The sequence below is a fragment of the Trichomonas vaginalis genome, chromosome IV (assembly GCF_026262505.1).
Source record: "Trichomonas vaginalis G3 chromosome IV, whole genome shotgun sequence".
Lineage (NCBI taxonomy): Eukaryota > Parabasalia > Trichomonadida > Trichomonadidae > Trichomonas > Trichomonas vaginalis.
Window position 1 is genome coordinate 27,107,702 of NC_067206.1, and position 18,151 is coordinate 27,125,852.

The 18,151-nt window shown below is 32.7% G+C and overlaps 4 protein-coding genes and 1 pseudogene across 5 annotated transcripts, besides 4 other annotated features; 4 read left to right on the forward strand and 1 right to left on the reverse strand.

The window, feature by feature from the left end:
• Positions 1 to 9,601: 9,601 nt before the first annotated feature.
• Positions 9,602 to 10,306, reverse strand: TVAGG3_0176460 (His-Me finger endonucleases family; the record flags this gene model as incomplete). Its single annotated transcript, XM_051225475.1, has 1 exon — positions 9,602 to 10,306. One exon carries the CDS (start codon positions 10,304 to 10,306, stop codon positions 9,602 to 9,604), a length of 705 nt encoding a protein of 234 aa, XP_051110461.1.
• A 622-nt stretch (positions 10,307 to 10,928) lies between these two features.
• Positions 10,929 to 12,445: a mobile genetic element.
• Positions 12,446 to 12,481: 36 nt separating this feature from the next.
• Positions 12,482 to 12,931, forward strand: TVAGG3_0176480 (uncharacterized protein; the record flags this gene model as incomplete). Its single annotated transcript, XM_051225476.1, has 1 exon — positions 12,482 to 12,931. The coding sequence occupies one exon, from the start codon at positions 12,482 to 12,484 to the stop codon at positions 12,929 to 12,931; it is 450 nt and encodes a 149-aa protein (XP_051110462.1).
• Positions 12,932 to 13,637: 706 nt separating this feature from the next.
• TVAGG3_0176490 (uncharacterized protein) lies at positions 13,638 to 13,874 on the forward strand (the record flags this gene model as incomplete). Its single annotated transcript, XM_051225477.1, has 1 exon — positions 13,638 to 13,874. One exon carries the CDS (start codon positions 13,638 to 13,640, stop codon positions 13,872 to 13,874), a length of 237 nt encoding a protein of 78 aa, XP_051110463.1.
• Positions 13,875 to 14,019: 145 nt separating this feature from the next.
• Positions 14,020 to 14,345, forward strand: TVAGG3_0176500 (annotated as a pseudogene). The gene has a single exon. A coding segment is annotated over exon 1 (326 nt).
• Positions 14,346 to 14,809: 464 nt separating this feature from the next.
• Positions 14,810 to 14,877: a mobile genetic element.
• A 1,129-nt stretch (positions 14,878 to 16,006) lies between these two features.
• On the forward strand, positions 16,007 to 16,804 carry TVAGG3_0176520 (uncharacterized protein; the record flags this gene model as incomplete). Its single annotated transcript, XM_051225478.1, has 1 exon — positions 16,007 to 16,804. The coding sequence occupies one exon, from the start codon at positions 16,007 to 16,009 to the stop codon at positions 16,802 to 16,804; it is 798 nt and encodes a 265-aa protein (XP_051110464.1).
• Positions 16,805 to 17,243: 439 nt separating this feature from the next.
• Positions 17,244 to 17,280: a terminal%2Cinverted (terminal inverted repeat of MuDR-5_TvMULE4 transposon ID:TVAGG3_0176530).
• Positions 17,244 to 18,151: part of a mobile genetic element that runs on past the window's edge.

The window sequence follows — 18,151 nt, forward strand, 5'->3', positions numbered from 1 at the left end:
TTTCTTCGTAAATGATTTGTCGAAACTAAACGTATATGTTTTGTCATGATTTCTTCGTTTATGTTTTGTCATGATTTCTTCATCGTAATGAGTGTAAATGTTTTGTCAAGACTTCTTCATCGTAATGAGCGTAAATGACCCAAAAATAATGTTTATGTTAGAATGTTAGATCTAACACCTTTTCTAACATGTTTTCTCACCTCATGAATTTTCATGACTTCTTCATCGTAATGAGCGTACATGATTTGTCGAAACTTCTTCATCGTAATGAGCGTACATGTTTTGTCGAAACTAAACGTATATGTTTTGTCGAAACTTCATCGTACATGATTTGTCGAAACTTCTTCTTCGTACATGTTTTGTCATGATTTCTTCATCGTAATGAGTGTAAATGTTTTGCAATATGTACCAAATGCAAAGTATTTTGACAGCATGTTTTGTCGAAACTTCATCGTACATGATTTGTCGAAACTTCTTCATCGTAATGAGCGTACATGATTTGTCGAAACTTCTTCATCGTAAATGTTTTGTCATGATTTAATCGTATATGTTTTGTCATGATTTATTCGTATATGTTTTGTCATGATTTCATCGTTTATGTTTTGTCATGATTTAATCGTATATGTTTTTGTCAAACATGAACGTAAATGTTTTGTCAAACATGAACGTAAATGTTTTGTCAAACATGAACGTAAATGTTTTGTCATGATTTAATCGTAATGAGTGTAAATGACCCAAAAATAATGTTTAGGTGAAGAGATGAGATCTCACCTCTTTTCTCACCTCTTTTCTCACCTCATGAATTTTCATGATTTCTTCGTAAATGATTTGTCAAACATGAACGTAAATGTTTTGTCATGATTTCTTCATCGTAATGAGTGTAAATGTTTTGTCAAACATGAACGTAAATGTTTTGTCATGATTTCATCGTTTATGTTTTGTCATGATTTAATCGTAATGAGTGTAAATGACCCAAAAATAATGTTTAGGTGAAGAGATGAGATCTCACCTCTTTTCTCACCTCTTTTCTCACCTCATGAATTTTCATGATTTCTTCATCGTAATGAGCGTATATGTTTTGTCATGATTTCTTCATCGTATATGTTTTGTCATGATTTATTCGTATATGTTTTGTCATGATTTCTTCGTAAATGATTTGTCGAAACTAAACGTATATGTTTTGTCAAACATGAACGTATATGTTTTGTCAAACATGAGTGTAAATGATTTGTCATGATTTCTTCGTAAATGTTTTGTCATGATTTCTTCATCGTAATGAGCGTAAATGACCCAAAAATAATGTTTAGGTGAAGAGATGAGATCTCACCTCTTTTCTCACCTCTTTTCTCACCTCATGAATTTTCATACGGAATCTCTTCGTAAATGATTTGTCATGATTTCTTCATCGTAATGAGCGTAAATGTTTTGTCATGATTTCTTCATCGTACATGTTTTGTCGAAACTAAACGTATATGTTTTGTCGAAACTAAACGTATATGTTTTGTCGAAACTTCATCGTACATGAATTTTCATACGGAATCTCTTCGTAAATGATTTGTCGAAACTAAACGTATATGTTTTGTCATGATTTCTTCGTACATGTTTTGTCATGATTTCTTCGTAAATGATTTGTCGAAACTTCTTCATCGTAATGAGCGTATATTGCTTTGTCGAAACTTCTTCATCGTAATGAGCGTAAATGTTTTGTCATGATTTCTTCATCGTACATGTTTTTGTCGAAACTTCTTCATCGTAATGAGCTAAATGATCCAAAAATAATGTTTAGGGTAGATGGGTTAGATCTAACCTCTTTTCTCACCTCTTTTCTACCCTCATTGAATTTTCATGATTTCTTCATCGTACATGTTTTGTCGAAACTAAACGTAAATGATTTGTCGAAACTAAACGTATATGTTTTGTCATGATTTCTTCATCGTAAATGATTTGTCATGATTTCTTCATCGTAATGAGCGTAAATGATCCAAAAATAATGTTTAGGGTAGATGGTTAGATCTAACCTCTTTTCTCACCTCTTTTCTACCCTCATTGAATTTTCATGATTTCTTCATCGTACATGTTTTGTCGAAACTAAACGTATATGTTTTGTCGAAACTTCTTCGTTTATGTTTTTGTCAAGGTTTCATCGTAAATGATTTGTCGAAACTTCTTCATCGTAATGAGCGTACATGATTTGTCGAAACTTCTTCATCGTAATGAGCGTAAATGTTTTGTCATGATTTCTTCATCGTAATGAGCGTACATGTTTTGTCAAACATGAGCGTAAATGACCCAAAAATAATGTTTAGGGTAGATGGTTAGATCTAACCTCATTTCTACCCTCATGAATTTTCATACGGAATCTCTTCGTAAATGTTTTGTCATGATTTCTTCATCGTAAATGTTTTGTCATGATTTCTTCATCGTAATGAGCGTAAATGATCCAAAAATAATGTTTAGGGTAGATGGTTAGATCTAACCTCATTTCTACCCTCATTTCTACCCTCATGATTTCTTCGTAAATGTTTTGTCAAACATGAGCGTAAATGACCCAAAAATAATGTTTAGGGTAGATGGTTAGATCTAACCTCATTTCTACCCTCATTTCTACCCTCATGATTTCTTCGTACGGAATCTCTTCGTACATGAATTTTCATGATTTCTTCATCGTAAATGTTTTGTCATGTTTCTTCATCGTAATGAGCGTAAATGATCCAAAAATAATGTTTTAGGGTAGATGGTTAGATCTAACCTCATTTCTACCCTCATTTCTACCCTCATGAATTTTCATACGGAATCTCTTCGTAAATGTTTTGTCGAAACTTCTTCATCGTATATGTTTTGTCGAAACTTCATCGTAATGAACGTATATTCTTTGTCAAACATGAGCGTAAATGTTTTGTCAAACATGAGCGTAAATGACCCAAAAATAATGTTTAGGGTAGATGGTTAGATCTAACCTCATTTCTACCCTCATTTCTACCCTCATTTCTACCCTCATGAATTTTCATACGGAATCTCTTCGTAAATGTTTTGTCATGATTTCTTCATCGTAAATGTTTTGTCATGATTTCTTCATCGTAATGAGCGTAAATGTTTTGTCAAACATGAGCGTAAATGATCCAAAAATAATGTTTAGGGTAGATGGTTAGATCTAACCTCATTTCTACCCTCATTTCTACCCTCATGATTTCTTCGTAAATGTTTTGTCAAACATGAGCGTAAATGACCCAAAAATAATGTTTAGGGTAGATGGTTAGATCTAACCTCATTTCTACCCTCATTTCTACCCTCATGATTTCTTCGTACGGAATCTCTTCGTACATGAATTTTCATGATTTCTTCATCGTAAATGTTTTGTCATGATTTCTTCATCGTAATGAGCGTAAATGATCCAAAAATAATGTTTAGGGTAGATGGTTAGATCTAACCTCATTTCTACCCTCATTTCTACCCTCATGAATTTTCATACGGAATCTCTTCGTAAATGTTTTGTCGAAACTTCTTCATCGTATATGTTTTGTCGAAACTTCATCGTAATGAACGTATATTCTTTGTCAAACATGAGCGTAAATGTTTTGTCAAACATGAGCGTAAATGACCCAAAAATAATGTTTAGGGTAGATGGTTAGATCTAACCTCATTTCTACCCTCATTTCTACCCTCATGAATTTTCATACGGAATCTCTTCGTAAATGTTTTGTCATGATTTCTTCATCGTAAATGTTTTGTCATGATTTCTTCATCGTAATGAGCGTAAATGTTTTGTCAAACATGAGCGTAAATGATCCAAAAATAATGTTTAGGGTAGATGGTTAGATCTAACCTCATTTCTACCCTCATTTCTACCCTCATGATTTCTTCGTAAATGTTTTGTCAAACATGAGCGTAAATGACCCAAAAATAATGTTTAGGGTAGATGGTTAGATCTAACCTCATTTCTACCCTCATTTCTACCCTCATGATTTCTTCGTACGGAATCTCTTCGTACATGAATTTTCATGATTTCTTCATCGGAATGAGCGTAAATGTTTTGTCGAAACTTCTTCGTAAATGATTTGTCGAAACTTCTTCATCGTAATGAACGTATATTCTTTGTCATGATTTCTTCATCGTAATGAGCGTAAATGTTTTGTCATGATTTCTTCATCGTATATGTTTTGTCATGATTTCATCGTAATGAGCGTATATGTTTTGTCAAACATGAACGTATATGTTTTGTCATGATTTCTTCATCGGAATGAGCGTATATGACCCAAAAATAATGTTTATGTTAGAATGTTAGATCTAACACCTTTTCTAACATGTTTTCTAACATGGAGGATTTCATTAGATATAAATATTCTTCCTAAACATTATTTTAGTTAAAGTCCATCAAATATTTTTAGGATACTTTCAACAAATAATGTTTATATCAGATGAAACAGTAAAGTATTATATCTATTAAATCGTCTATGATGTAAATTATGTATAGAATGAAATGGAGGAAGAATGTGTATATCAGATGAAACAGTAAAGTATTATATCTATTAAATCGTCTATGATGTAAATTGTGTATAGAATGAAATGAAGGAAGAATGTGTATATCAGATGAAACAGTAAAGTATTATATCTATTAAATCGTCTATGATGTAAATTGTGTATAGAATGAAATGAAGGAAGAATATTTATATCTAATGAAATCCTCCATGTTAGAAAACATGTTAGAAAAGGTGTTAGATCTAACATTCTAACATAAACATTATTTTTGGGTCATATACGCTCATTCCGATGAAGAAATCATGACAAAACATATACGTTCATGTTTGACAAAACATATACGCTCATTACGATGAAATCATGACAAAACATATACGATGAAGAAATCATGACAAAACATTTACGCTCATTACGATGAAGAAATCATGACAAAGAATATACGTTCATTACGATGAAGAAGTTTCGACAAATCATTTACGAAGAAGTTTCGACAAAACATTTACGCTCATTCCGATGAAGAAATCATGACAAAACATTTACGAAGAGATTCCGTATGAAAATTCATGAGGGTAGAAATGAGGGTAGAAATGAGGTTAGATCTAACCATCTACCCTAAACATTATTTTTGGGTCATTTACGCTCATGTTTGACAAAACATTTACGAAGAAATCATGAGGGTAGAAATGAGGGTAGAAATGAGGGTAGAAATGAGGTTAGATCTAACCATCTACCCTAAACATTATTTTTGGATCATTTACGCTCATGTTTGACAAAACATTTACGCTCATTACGATGAAGAAATCATGACAAAACATTTACGATGAAGAAATCATGACAAAACATTTACGAAGAGATTCCGTATGAAAATTCATGAGGGTAGAAATGAGGGTAGAAATGAGGGTAGAAATGAGGTTAGATCTAACCATCTACCCTAAACATTATTTTTGGGTCATTTACGCTCATGTTTGACAAAACATTTACGCTCATGTTTGACAAAGAATATACGTTCATTACGATGAAGTTTCGACAAAACATATACGATGAAGAAGTTTCGACAAAACATTTACGAAGAGATTCCGTATGAAAATTCATGAGGGTAGAAATGAGGGTAGAAATGAGGTTAGATCTAACCATCTACCCTAAACATTATTTTTGGATCATTTACGCTCATTACGATGAAGAAATCATGACAAAACATTTACGATGAAGAAATCATGAAAATTCATGTACGAAGAGATTCCGTACGAAGAAATCATGAGGGTAGAAATGAGGGTAGAAATGAGGTTAGATCTAACCATCTACCCTAAACATTATTTTTGGGTCATTTACGCTCATGTTTGACAAAACATTTACGAAGAAATCATGAGGGTAGAAATGAGGGTAGAAATGAGGTTAGATCTAACCATCTACCCTAAACATTATTTTTGGATTCATTTACGCTCATGTTTGACAAAACATTTACGCTCATTACGATGAAGAAATCATGACAAAAATTTACGATGAAGAAATCATGACAAAACATTTACGAAGAGATTCCGTATGAAAATTCATGAGGGTAGAAATGAGGGTAGAAATGAGGTTAGATCTAACCATCTACCCTAAACATTATTTTTGGATCATTTACGCTCATTACGATGAAGAAATCATGACAAAACATTTACGATGAAGAAATCATGACAAAACATTTACGAAGAGATTCCGTATGAAAATTCATGAGGGTAGAAATGAGGGTAGAAATGAGGTTAGATCTAACCATCTACCCTAAACATTATTTTTGGGTCATTTACGCTCATGTTTGACAAAACATGTACGCTCATTACGATGAAGAAATCATGACAAAACATTTACGCTCATTACGATGAAGAAGTTTCGACAAATCATGTACGCTCATTACGATGAAGAAGTTTCGACAAATCATTTACGATGAAACCTTGACAAAACATAAACGAAGAAGTTTCGACAAAACATATACGTTTAGTTTCGACAAAACATGTACGATGAAGAAATCATGAAAATTCAATGAGGGTAGAAAAGAGGTGAGAAAAGAGGTTAGATCTAACCATCTACCCTAAACATTATTTTTGGATCATTTACGCTCATTACGATGAAGAAATCATGACAAAACATATACGTTTAGTTTCGACAAATCATTTACGTTTAGTTTCGACAAAACATGTACGATGAAGAAATCATGAAAATTCAATGAGGGTAGAAAAGAGGTGAGAAAAGAGGTTAGATCTAACCATCTACCCTAAACATTATTTTTGGATCATTTACGCTCATTACGATGAAGAAGTTTCGACAAAACATGTACGATGAAGAAATCATGACAAAACATTTACGCTCATTACGATGAAGAAGTTTCGACAAAGCAATATACGCTCATTACGATGAAGAAGTTTCGACAAATCATTTACGAAGAAATCATGACAAAACATGTACGAAGAAATCATGACAAAACATATACGTTTAGTTTCGACAAATCATTTACGAAGAGATTCCGTATGAAAATTCATGTACGATGAAGTTTCGACAAAACATATACGTTTAGTTTCGACAAAACATAAACGAAGAAATCATGACAAAACATATACGTTTAGTTTCGACAAAACATATACGTTTAGTTTCGACAAAACATGTACGATGAAGAAATCATGACAAAACATTTACGCTCATTACGATGAAGAAATCATGACAAATCATTTACGAAGAGATTCCGTATGAAAATTCATGAGGTGAGAAAAGAGGTGAGAAAAGAGGTGAGATCTCATCTCTTCACCTAAACATTATTTTTGGGTCATTTACGCTCATTACGATGAAGAAATCATGACAAAACATTTACGAAGAAATCATGACAAATCATTTACACTCATGTTTGACAAAACATATACGTTCATGTTTGACAAAACATATACGTTTAGTTTCGACAAATCATTTACGAAGAAATCATGACAAAACATATACGAATAAATCATGACAAAACATATACGATGAAGAAATCATGACAAAACATATACGCTCATTACGATGAAGAAATCATGAAAATTCATGAGGTGAGAAAAGAGGTGAGATCTCATCTCTTCACCTAAACATTATTTTTGGGTCATTTACACTCATTACGATTAAATCATGACAAAACATAAACGATGAAATCATGACAAAACATTTACGTTCATGTTTGACAAAACATTTACACTCATTACGATGAAGAAATCATGACAAAACATTTACGTTCATGTTTGACAAATCATTTACGAAGAAATCATGAAAATTCATGAGGTGAGAAAAGAGGTGAGAAAAGAGGTGAGATCTCATCTCTTCACCTAAACATTATTTTTGGGTCATTTACACTCATTACGATTAAATCATGACAAAACATTTACGTTCATGTTTGACAAAACATTTACGTTCATGTTTGACAAAAACATATACGATTAAATCATGACAAAACATAAACGATGAAATCATGACAAAACATATACGAATAAATCATGACAAAACATATACGATTAAATCATGACAAAACATTTACGATGAAGAAGTTTCGACAAATCATGTACGCTCATTACGATGAAGAAGTTTCGACAAATCATGTACGATGAAGTTTCGACAAAACATGCTGTCAAAATACTTTGCATTTGGTACATATTGCAAAACATTTACACTCATTACGATGAAGAAATCATGACAAAACATGTACGAAGAAGAAGTTTCGACAAATCATGTACGATGAAGTTTCGACAAAACATATACGTTTAGTTTCGACAAAACATGTACGCTCATTACGATGAAGAAGTTTCGACAAATCATGTACGCTCATTACGATGAAGAAGTCATGAAAATTCATGAGGTGAGAAAACATGTTAGAAAAGGTGTTAGATCTAACATTCTAACATAAACATTATTTTTGGGTCATTTAGCTCATTACGATGAAGAAGTCTTGACAAAACATTTACACTCATTACGATGAAGAAATCATGACAAAACATAAACGAAGAAATCATGACAAAACATATACGTTTAGTTTCGACAAATCATTTACGAAGAAATCATGACAAAACATATACGATGAAGAAGTTTCGACAAAACATGTACGATGAAACCTTGACAAAACATGTACGCTCATTACGATGAAGAAATCATGACAAAACATGTACGAAGAAGTCTTGACAAAACATTTACGAAGAAGAAGTTTCGACAAAACATGTACGATGAAACCTTGACAAAACATGTACGCTCATTACGATGAAGAAATCATGACAAAACATGTACGCTCATTACGAAGAAGAAGTTTCGACAAAACATGTACGATGAAGAAATCATGACAAAACATATACGTTTAGTTTCGACAAAACATATACGTTTAGTTTCGACAAAACATGTACGAAGAAGTTTATTTCCTGGACTGTTGTCTAAATGTCATGTTGTCAGTAATTTTAAGAGAAGTTCATTAACCGAGTGACACATGGTGACGTAGTGACACCTAAAAACCATCTACCCTAAACATTATTTTTGCTGAATTCAACAACAAAATGAACGAGGTCAGGATGTATGCAAATACCTTTGAATTCATTCATAAATGCCTTAGTAAGCTCATAAAATGTTTGTTTTGAGGTCGAGCCACTTTTGGCTCCACCGTATTCTTTCAACCAAAACTCAAGAATTTTCCTGCGTGAATTTTGTATAAAAACCAACCGTCTGAATTCAGGCGGTTGTTATATTCTTCACAAAATGCCTTATAATACTCTTCGTTCTACAAAGCAAGCATATCATTGGTTTGAAAACCAACAGACAAAAGAACTTTTAGAAGAATTTCCTCATATGATTGCTTCCCTCGGAAAACCGAGAGAAGAGATTCCGTATGAAAATTCAAGAGGGTAGAAAAGAGGGTAGAAATGAGGTTAGATCTAACATTCTAACATAAACATTATTTTTGGGTCATTTACACTCATTACGATGAAATCATGACAAAACATATACGTTCATGTTTGACAAATCATTTACGATGAAATCATGACAAAACATTTACGATGAAATCATGACAAAACATTTATGTTATACAGTAATGTTAGTCATGAATGTTTGTCCTACGTGTTGGCGTTAGTGTTGAAAAATAATGTTTGTCCTACATGAAGCCGTACAAGCGTTTGAATTTGTTTATGCATAAGATTACTCTCTTGTTTTCTGTATCTATCATACAAACATAAGCAGCACCTGTTTTTGTAAAGTTTATATGAAGTTTTCGATAGTTAAGACCTGTATAATAATAGAATGCGTCCTCATTCTCAACATAGTAGTAGAACTCAAACGAATGCTTACCATAATCTGTTATTTCAACAGCTTCGTCAGATATTTCATCAACGAACTCATAAACTATATCGCCATACTTGCTTTTATTTCTATTGTTTTCAGATTTAGAACACCAACGAAGGTTTGAGATTCTGTTGTCCGTTCTATCATGATTTATATGGTCTATTTCTTTCAAATTGTTTGGATTTTCAATCCACTGTTCTGCAATAATTCTATGCTTTAAATGTGTTTTGTTGTTTAAACTAAGCTCAATATAACCATGATTATTTAAGCATTCACTCTTAATATGTTTGTTTTTCTTTCGACGAATAGTAAAAGGATATGTCGTACAAATCTCATAATCTTCATGATTTCTCAATGTTTCCCATTGAGTTTGTTCCCCACTAACGTTCTCATTGACGTCCTCAATATCTTCTTCCTCACTGAACTCGTCAATATTTTCACTAGCTCCTTCTGTAATGTTTTCATCGGCATTGTCATTGACTTCTTCTGTAATGTTAGATGTTGTTGTTTCGCTCATGTTCTTTCACTAATGTTAAAAAGTTATGTTGTACGAATTTTGAACAGAATTTAGAGCAGTTATGAAACAATGAAGTATTTTTACGCTATTGAAAGGAACTATGAGAGTGAAGTACATGACAGCAATGACAAAAGGAACTAATATCAAACCTAATGAAATCGCTCACGAGGACATAGAGCTTAACAAGTACTTTGTGGAGTATCTTATAAGTGAAGAGTATGTAAGACCTTACTTCATGTTTGACAGCATGAATGAGGATGTTATTTCATGGTTAAAGAATATAAGCAATGTTTTCGGTAAGTACGTCATAGATGACAAAGGTCTTGTTGTATTTTATGAGACAGCAATACGAACACAGGAACTAATGGATATTATGCACTCAACAGCAAAGAAAGGATTTAGTACTATTGGCATGAATGAACATTGCAGGAATGACATATACAACCTATGCTCACGAAAGCCTTACACAAAAGCAATACAAATGATAGAACATAAGTGTCTAAGGTCAGCAAATGAAATCATTACTGTCAGTGGTTATGAAAGAACTGTTAGCAAAGATGAGTGGAAACAGCTATTCATATTAAGGAAGGACGTTGCTGAACTAGTTAAACCTGTTGCACAAACATTGTTTCAGATAAGACCAGCAATGACTAAGAACCCTTTGACCTTAGTCAATGAGACCATAGAGGTTGAAGATAATGACATGAAAGAACTAGGAATGAATGAGAGAAGTTGTGAAGGATGTTTGAGTCAAAACACATGGTTCTTCAGAGCTGTTAAGAAACTTAGTAAAGAACGACAGAAATATTTTATAGAGAAGTATTGCAAAGGATGTGTAAATGAATTGCTTGAAATAGAACTTAGAGACACTTTCACACTAAAGGACTTGAGAAGAAATAAGTACATGAGTGAAGGTATTGACATAGCTAGTGTTATAAATGACTTAAGAAGATGTGTTGTCGTTATTGACGGAGCACGTATGACATATCTAGTGAAAGATTATGATGGAATACGAGACACAACAACACTTGTGTCAGTAGATAGCAAGGAATTCAATAAGCTCATGAAGAGTGTTTATGTAGGACGTATTGAGGAGAAGGATGTGAACGCACTGATGATTTATGAAGCGGGTCAGAACAAGAACTATCTTATGAAGTCAGGCATGAGATTCTTTGACGAAAGAGATGACATTTACAGCTATTTCAGAGGATATGAGTATGAGGTACTGAATGAAGTAGATGAAAGCTTATTGAAGGATATTTGAAACATGTTCACGATGTCATATGTAATGAGGATGAAGAGCTTTATGAGTATGTTTTGAACTGGTTCGCCTACATCGTTCAAAATCCTTGTGGAAAGACTGGAACAGTACTTTTGTTAATAGGAAAGCAAGGAACTGGTAAGAATGTACTTAGTAATGTTCTATGCGAGCTCATTAGCAAGTACGCCAACAATAATATAACGGCAATAGAGAATGTGGTTGGTAGATTCAATGCTGCTATTGAGAACATGAAGCTCATCGTATGCAATGAACTAAGCTCATGCGATACGTCTAAGGTCATGAACCACGACGCACTAAAGTCAATAGTAACAGAGACTCAGTTGGACTTAAATCAGAAGTGTCAGCCAGTAAGAAAGATAGAGAATGTTTGTAATATCATCATGATATCTAACAACTTCAACTCAGTAAAGATTGACAAAGACGACAGAAGATTTGTTGTCATTGACGTAAGCAGCAGATACAAAGGAAATTACGAATATTTCTCAAATCTCATTGAAAGCTTTAATGAAGAGTTTTATTCAAACTTACTGACGTACTTCATGAAGAAAGATTTAAGTGAATTTGATGTAAGGAAGATACCATTCACCAGGGCTAAACAAGAACTCATCGAAATGAACAAAACACCTTACCAAATGTTTTACGAGGAGTTCTATGAAAAGTTTGTATCCGGATGGAATTGTACAGAGTGCTACAGAAGATATAAAGAATTTGCGAAGGAGAATGAATTCTTTGCATGTAGTTCAAATGTATTTGGTGGCAAGATGAGAGAATTTGTGAAGAGAAGTAGAAAGCGAGACGGTTCTGCAAGAAGTTATATTTACGAAGCAAGTATGATATTAGAAGGTCGTGGAAAGAAAGAAACAGTGAATTATGAGGAAGTGCTTGAAAAATTCATGGAGTACATGGGAAGCAATATAACATACAACAAAGACATATACAGTGAGTTTAAGTACTACTGTGAACAGCATGAGATTGAAGTAATGAGTAAAGGAGACTTTGAAACGCTTATGAAAGACAGTAAGGAGGTCGTTCATGAGAACAGTGTTGAAATAGTTCATGAGAACAGTGAGGAGGTCATACATGAATGCAATGATGAAATAGTTCACGATGTCGTTCGTGAAGAAGCCATTGCAACAAAGAATGATATAAAGGATTTCATAGAACTTAACAAGGAGGAGTTTAAAGAAGGCTATGAAGTGAAAAGATGTGAAGAAGATTTCTTGGCGTATTTGAAGAAAAAGAGACTAAAGCCAATGGCTCAAAATAAGTTTCAATCGATGTTTGAAAAGAAACGTTTGAGCTATGGTGGTGTAAGAAGCACATATTACTTTGTTAAGAAGTGAGGACATTTATTTTTGTCGTTAGTGTTGGAGTTTGTGTTTGTTGTTAGTGTTTGTCATTTGTGCTGAAGTTAGTACTTGATGCTAGTGTTGGAGTTTGTGTTTGTTGTTAGTGTTTGTCATTTGTGCTGAAGTTAGTACTTGATGTTAGTGTTGGAGTTTGTGTTTGTTGTTAGTGAGAGAATAAATTAAATCATGAACTTTGCCATGGCCTCTGTCCCTAGTAGTTTTCATTAAGTTCTGGAAATAATGAAAGTCATAAACTTTGCCATGGTCTCTGTCCCTAGTAGTTTTCATTATCTCACAGAGTTAATGAAAGTCATACTTTCTATCAGATGAAGCATGCAGATGAACATAATGAAAGTTAGTGAGTTTGCCACGAGTTATGAATAAAATATTGGCATATTAGATGAGATAGCTGATGAAACAGATGAAGATAAATTAAATCTTGGACTTTGCCACACTCTGTCCCTAGTTCCTCAAAATCCTTGACAACGTTGCTTAGAAATTTTGGTTCAAAACCTCATCTGATTTTAATCTGTTATGCTACCTGTTAAGTTTCGCGAGATTATAAATGTCATGGAGTTATATAAAAAGGAGGGCAGCTAGGGACACTGGAAGTACTTGTAAGGCTATCTGTTAAGATTGCATGAAATACTAAAAAGTCATGAAATCCATTATCGCTGTGCTAGCTTCACCTTTGATTGAAATGACGACTAAAGTCACTGAAGCAATGAAACAAAAGTTTTTGGTAGAATACATTAAATCAGGAACTATTCCAGAAGGTTTTTACATTCATACTATGAAGGATGGTAGAGTTCAGTTTAGAAAGATAAAGCAACCATTAGATAAAGAAGGTATATTAAGGAAGATTAAACTTCATGAGGACAACATTGCTGAACTTAGGAAGAAGTTAGAAGAGTTGGAGAAAGGAAGAGAGTTATAAAGCAATGAATTCAACAGGGTAGAAATGAGGGTAGAAATGAGGTTAGATCTAACCTTCTACCCTAAATTTAAATGGATGTTTTCATACGTGTGGGAGTGGTGATATCATTAATTTTTTATTTTATTTTTATTTTATTTTTATATAAATGACGAAAACTATTGAGATAACAAACTACAACGGTCATGAGTTCAAGAATTTGTTCTTCGTTCCTCGTGAAAATACATTCTATCAGATACGAGGGAGAAAGGGTAAAGTTAGTTTGAGCGTTTATGAAGGAATGAAGAATGGAAAGTTTATACAAGCATACGATACAAACGGTCAGCGTGTTTCATTAGCTTTGTCAAAACTTACAGGTATAAACTATGACAGTGATTTTGACTCTGACGATTGAGCGACAGCAGCGATACTGAAGAATATGAACTATTGTGTGAAGCACAGCAATGGGAAGAGTTGCAATACTTTTGTAAGTGAGAACGTTTATTTTTACAGTAGTAAGGTGAAGTGGTTGGCGGCTTTATAAATATTTAAGGTTAAGTTGGTGTTTGTGTTTGTGTTGTAAAATATACGTTAACGGTTTTGTAAAGTGTCAAATTCACATATCAGGTGTAAGGAGGCTCGCAGTGCCTCCGTACACTTGATATGTATACTAACTCCCAAAAAGGGTTTTCGCCCCATGACTCCAGAAGAGTGTTACAATGAGACACCACATTGGAAACAGGGTGAAACGCCATTTTGGAGAGTTATGATTGATGGACACTTCGAAATCAAAGAAATACCGAACCATTGAATACACAATTACGAATAAACGCTTAATTTTTATAAAAATCTTATTACATTTTTCCTGAATTTTTAAATTGTACAATAAAGATGGAAGGCTTTGGGGTACATATTAATATAATATACCTCAAAGCCTTCCATCTCCACTACAAATTGGAGAAACTTTGTCCGAATAGTTTAACATTCGGACAAAGTTTCTCCCATTTTAAGAAGGAATTGCAGGGTAAGAGGTACATAGTATGAATATATACCTCTTACCCTGCAATTCCTTCTAGAAAGTTCCAAAACTTTGGGTTAATTGCAAGACATTAACCCAAAGTTTTGGAACTTTCAAGTTGAGATGGAAGGCTTTGGGGTACATATTAATATAATATACCTCAAAGCCTTCCATCTCCACTACAAATTGGAGAAACTTTGTCCGAATAGTTTAACATTCGGACAAAGTTTCTCCCATTTAAAGAAAGAATTGTTCCTTATGAGGTATATATTCATACTGTATACTTCATAAGGAACAATTCCCTCCTTAAAACGAGAAAACTTGTTCGAAATTGTTTATCATTTCGAACAAGTTTTCTCGTTTTTAATAACAAACTAAAGGCTATGAGGCACTGATTAAAATTAGTGCCTCACAGCCTTTAGTTTCTAATAGATAGCTGGGAAACTTTCTCCAAATGATAAGTTATTCAGAGAAAGTTTCCCAGCTATCAAGAGGGAATTGTTCCTTATGAGGTATATAGTTATAATGTATACCTCATAAGGAACAATTCCCTCATTAAAATTGTAGATATTTTTACTTATTACTCATGCTTTCAAAATCACAATCCTCTGAAAAGTTATTTTTTATTAAGAATTTAGAATTTTGATAAATACCTTTTTTCAATTTGATATAATACTTATATATTTTCAAAAAGACATTTTGAAAAGATATCTCAAAAGTTCTCTGAAAACCTATTTTTGATTAATTTTGAGAAATATCCGTATTAAATTAATCAATAAATTCATTCAACACTACTTTAATTTTTAAATTCAAAAAATTATATGTGCTTCTTAAAATGTCTCACAAAAATTTTATTATAAAATTATATACAATATTAAAAATCCCACAACATTTTGTTACTTTACATAATCGTACTTCCTCGACGATTAATTTCCCCTCAATTCCTATCGTTGACCGAACTTAGCATGCAACATAAATTCTATTAAAATGGATTTGATCCAAAAAAATATATAAAATTTGATCATAAATAAAATCGTTTTAAATTACTTCTTCATTTAAATTATAACAATTATTTTTGGTTTTATATTTATCATCCACATTCAAATTTGAATCTTATCACAAAAGAAGGACCACTTTTATGACTACTGCCAAATCTATAAGCAGAGAATGGCTATTTGAAGCTAAAAGAAGAATAGAAGAAGGTGAATCTTACAAAAGTGTGGGAAAGGAAGTTGAATTGGAAAACGGTAAAATTAAATTGAATGTTGCCGAAAATACAATAAGAAGAGCATTTCAACTTCAAGAAATCGAATTACCAAAAGTTAGTCGCGGCAGAAAACCAAATCCACCAACATTTGAGCAAAAACAATTAATTAATTCTTGTGTTTCACAATATAAAGGAGGAATTTTAAAAACTTATTTATTGATTAAAAGGTTTCAAAATATTGCTCAAAATCCCGATTGTGAGAAAGAAAAAGAAGAAATTGCAAAAGAATTTGAAAATATAGAAGATTTGACAAAAGATCAAATTTTTGACAATTTACAAAAAATAAAGCATCATCAAGTGGAAAAATTTATGATGGAATCAGGTTTATCTTCAAAAAGAGATTACAAACCAGCAGATCCACCTACCAAATATCGTGCCATATCAAAGAATTTGATATGGCACTGCGATATTCATTACCTTCACGGTAATGTTTCTTTTCCATTTTTTGCCATATTGGATGATATGACACGTAAAGTTCTCAAAACTAAATTATTGAAAAGCAAGTCTTCCAACTCAACAGCGAAGGTTTTAAGAAAACTTTTAGAGGAGTTTATTCTTTACTGCATCTGGACCGATAACGGCGGTGAAAACCGCGGTGAATTCGGCCAGGTTATGCAGGAAAACGGAATAGTTTGGAAGCACACCTTGCCGTATATGCCAAGACTATAAATCCAAGGTGAAGTCATTTTTCTATCCCTGGGATAGACGATACACCCAAAATGTCACCTTTTTGGGATTCTGTTTTTTTTTGTTTTTTTAAGGTTCTCGCTGGCGACCCCCCACGTTCGTCGAAAAAAATTGGTGATTGGGGGGGGTCGCCAGCAAAAATCAAATTTTTTTTCGACGAACGGGGGGTCACCAGCGAGAACCTTAAAAATAAACCTCTGAAATTTTAAAAAAGAAAAAAGTGTGAAAATCCCCTTGATTCGAACCAATGGACTTTACGATTATACTATGACTCTTACCATTGAACTATGACTCTAAGGGTTCGAAAATTTATTTGGTGATAATATAAACTTTAATGAAAAATTAATCAGATCAATTTAGAAATATTTATTTCATAATATTGAATGAATGTATAAATCTAAATAGTATATTATCAAAAAAAGAGTGGGGGACAAACTCGCCCATTGTCACTTTTCATTAACCTTAAACTTGTAATTTTCATTATTTTTAATTAACCTTATTTCTTTCCCAATTCCTGATTTATTTTATTCACTTACTATTAAAAGTCACATTTTAATAAAATATAATAATTTATTTATAGCATTTTTTACTATACTGTAATAAAAAATTAATTATAATAAATTAAATGTTTATTAAATCAAATGTTTTCTTTGCAATAATATTTTTAATGTTGAGTAAACAATGTTGGGATCAAGTGTATATTTTTTCAGACCTTTCTGAACAGCTTCAAGCATACTGATGCATTCGACTTTTTTAAATTGTGTCATTTCTTCGAAATCTCTTGTGACTTTTTTGATAACTTTAACACTTCTCTCTGAATCCAGACCTTTAATTTGCAACTTAATCAGGAATGAAGGAACAACACTGGAATATAACTCGATGACAAGTTCATCGAGTCGAAGATTTGGTTGTACACCACTTGTATGTGCCGGATACCATTGTGTCAAATTTTTTCTGAAATTAACTTTAAAAGTACTAAGTAAGATCATGAGATATAGCAATATATGTTTAAACTAACTTATATTTTGGTTGTACACCACTTGTATGTGCCGGATACCATTGTGTCAAATTTTTTCTGAAATTAACTTTAAAAGTACTAAGTAAGATCATGAGATATAGCAATATATGTTTAAACTAACTTATATTTTGGTTGTACACCACTTGTATGTGCCGGATACCATTGTGTCAAATTTTTTCTGAAATTAACTTTAAAAGTACTAAGTAAGATCATGAGATATAGCAATATATGTTTAAACTAACTTATATTTTGGTTGTACACCACTTGTATGTGCCGGATACCATTGTGTCAAATTTTTTCTGAAATTAACT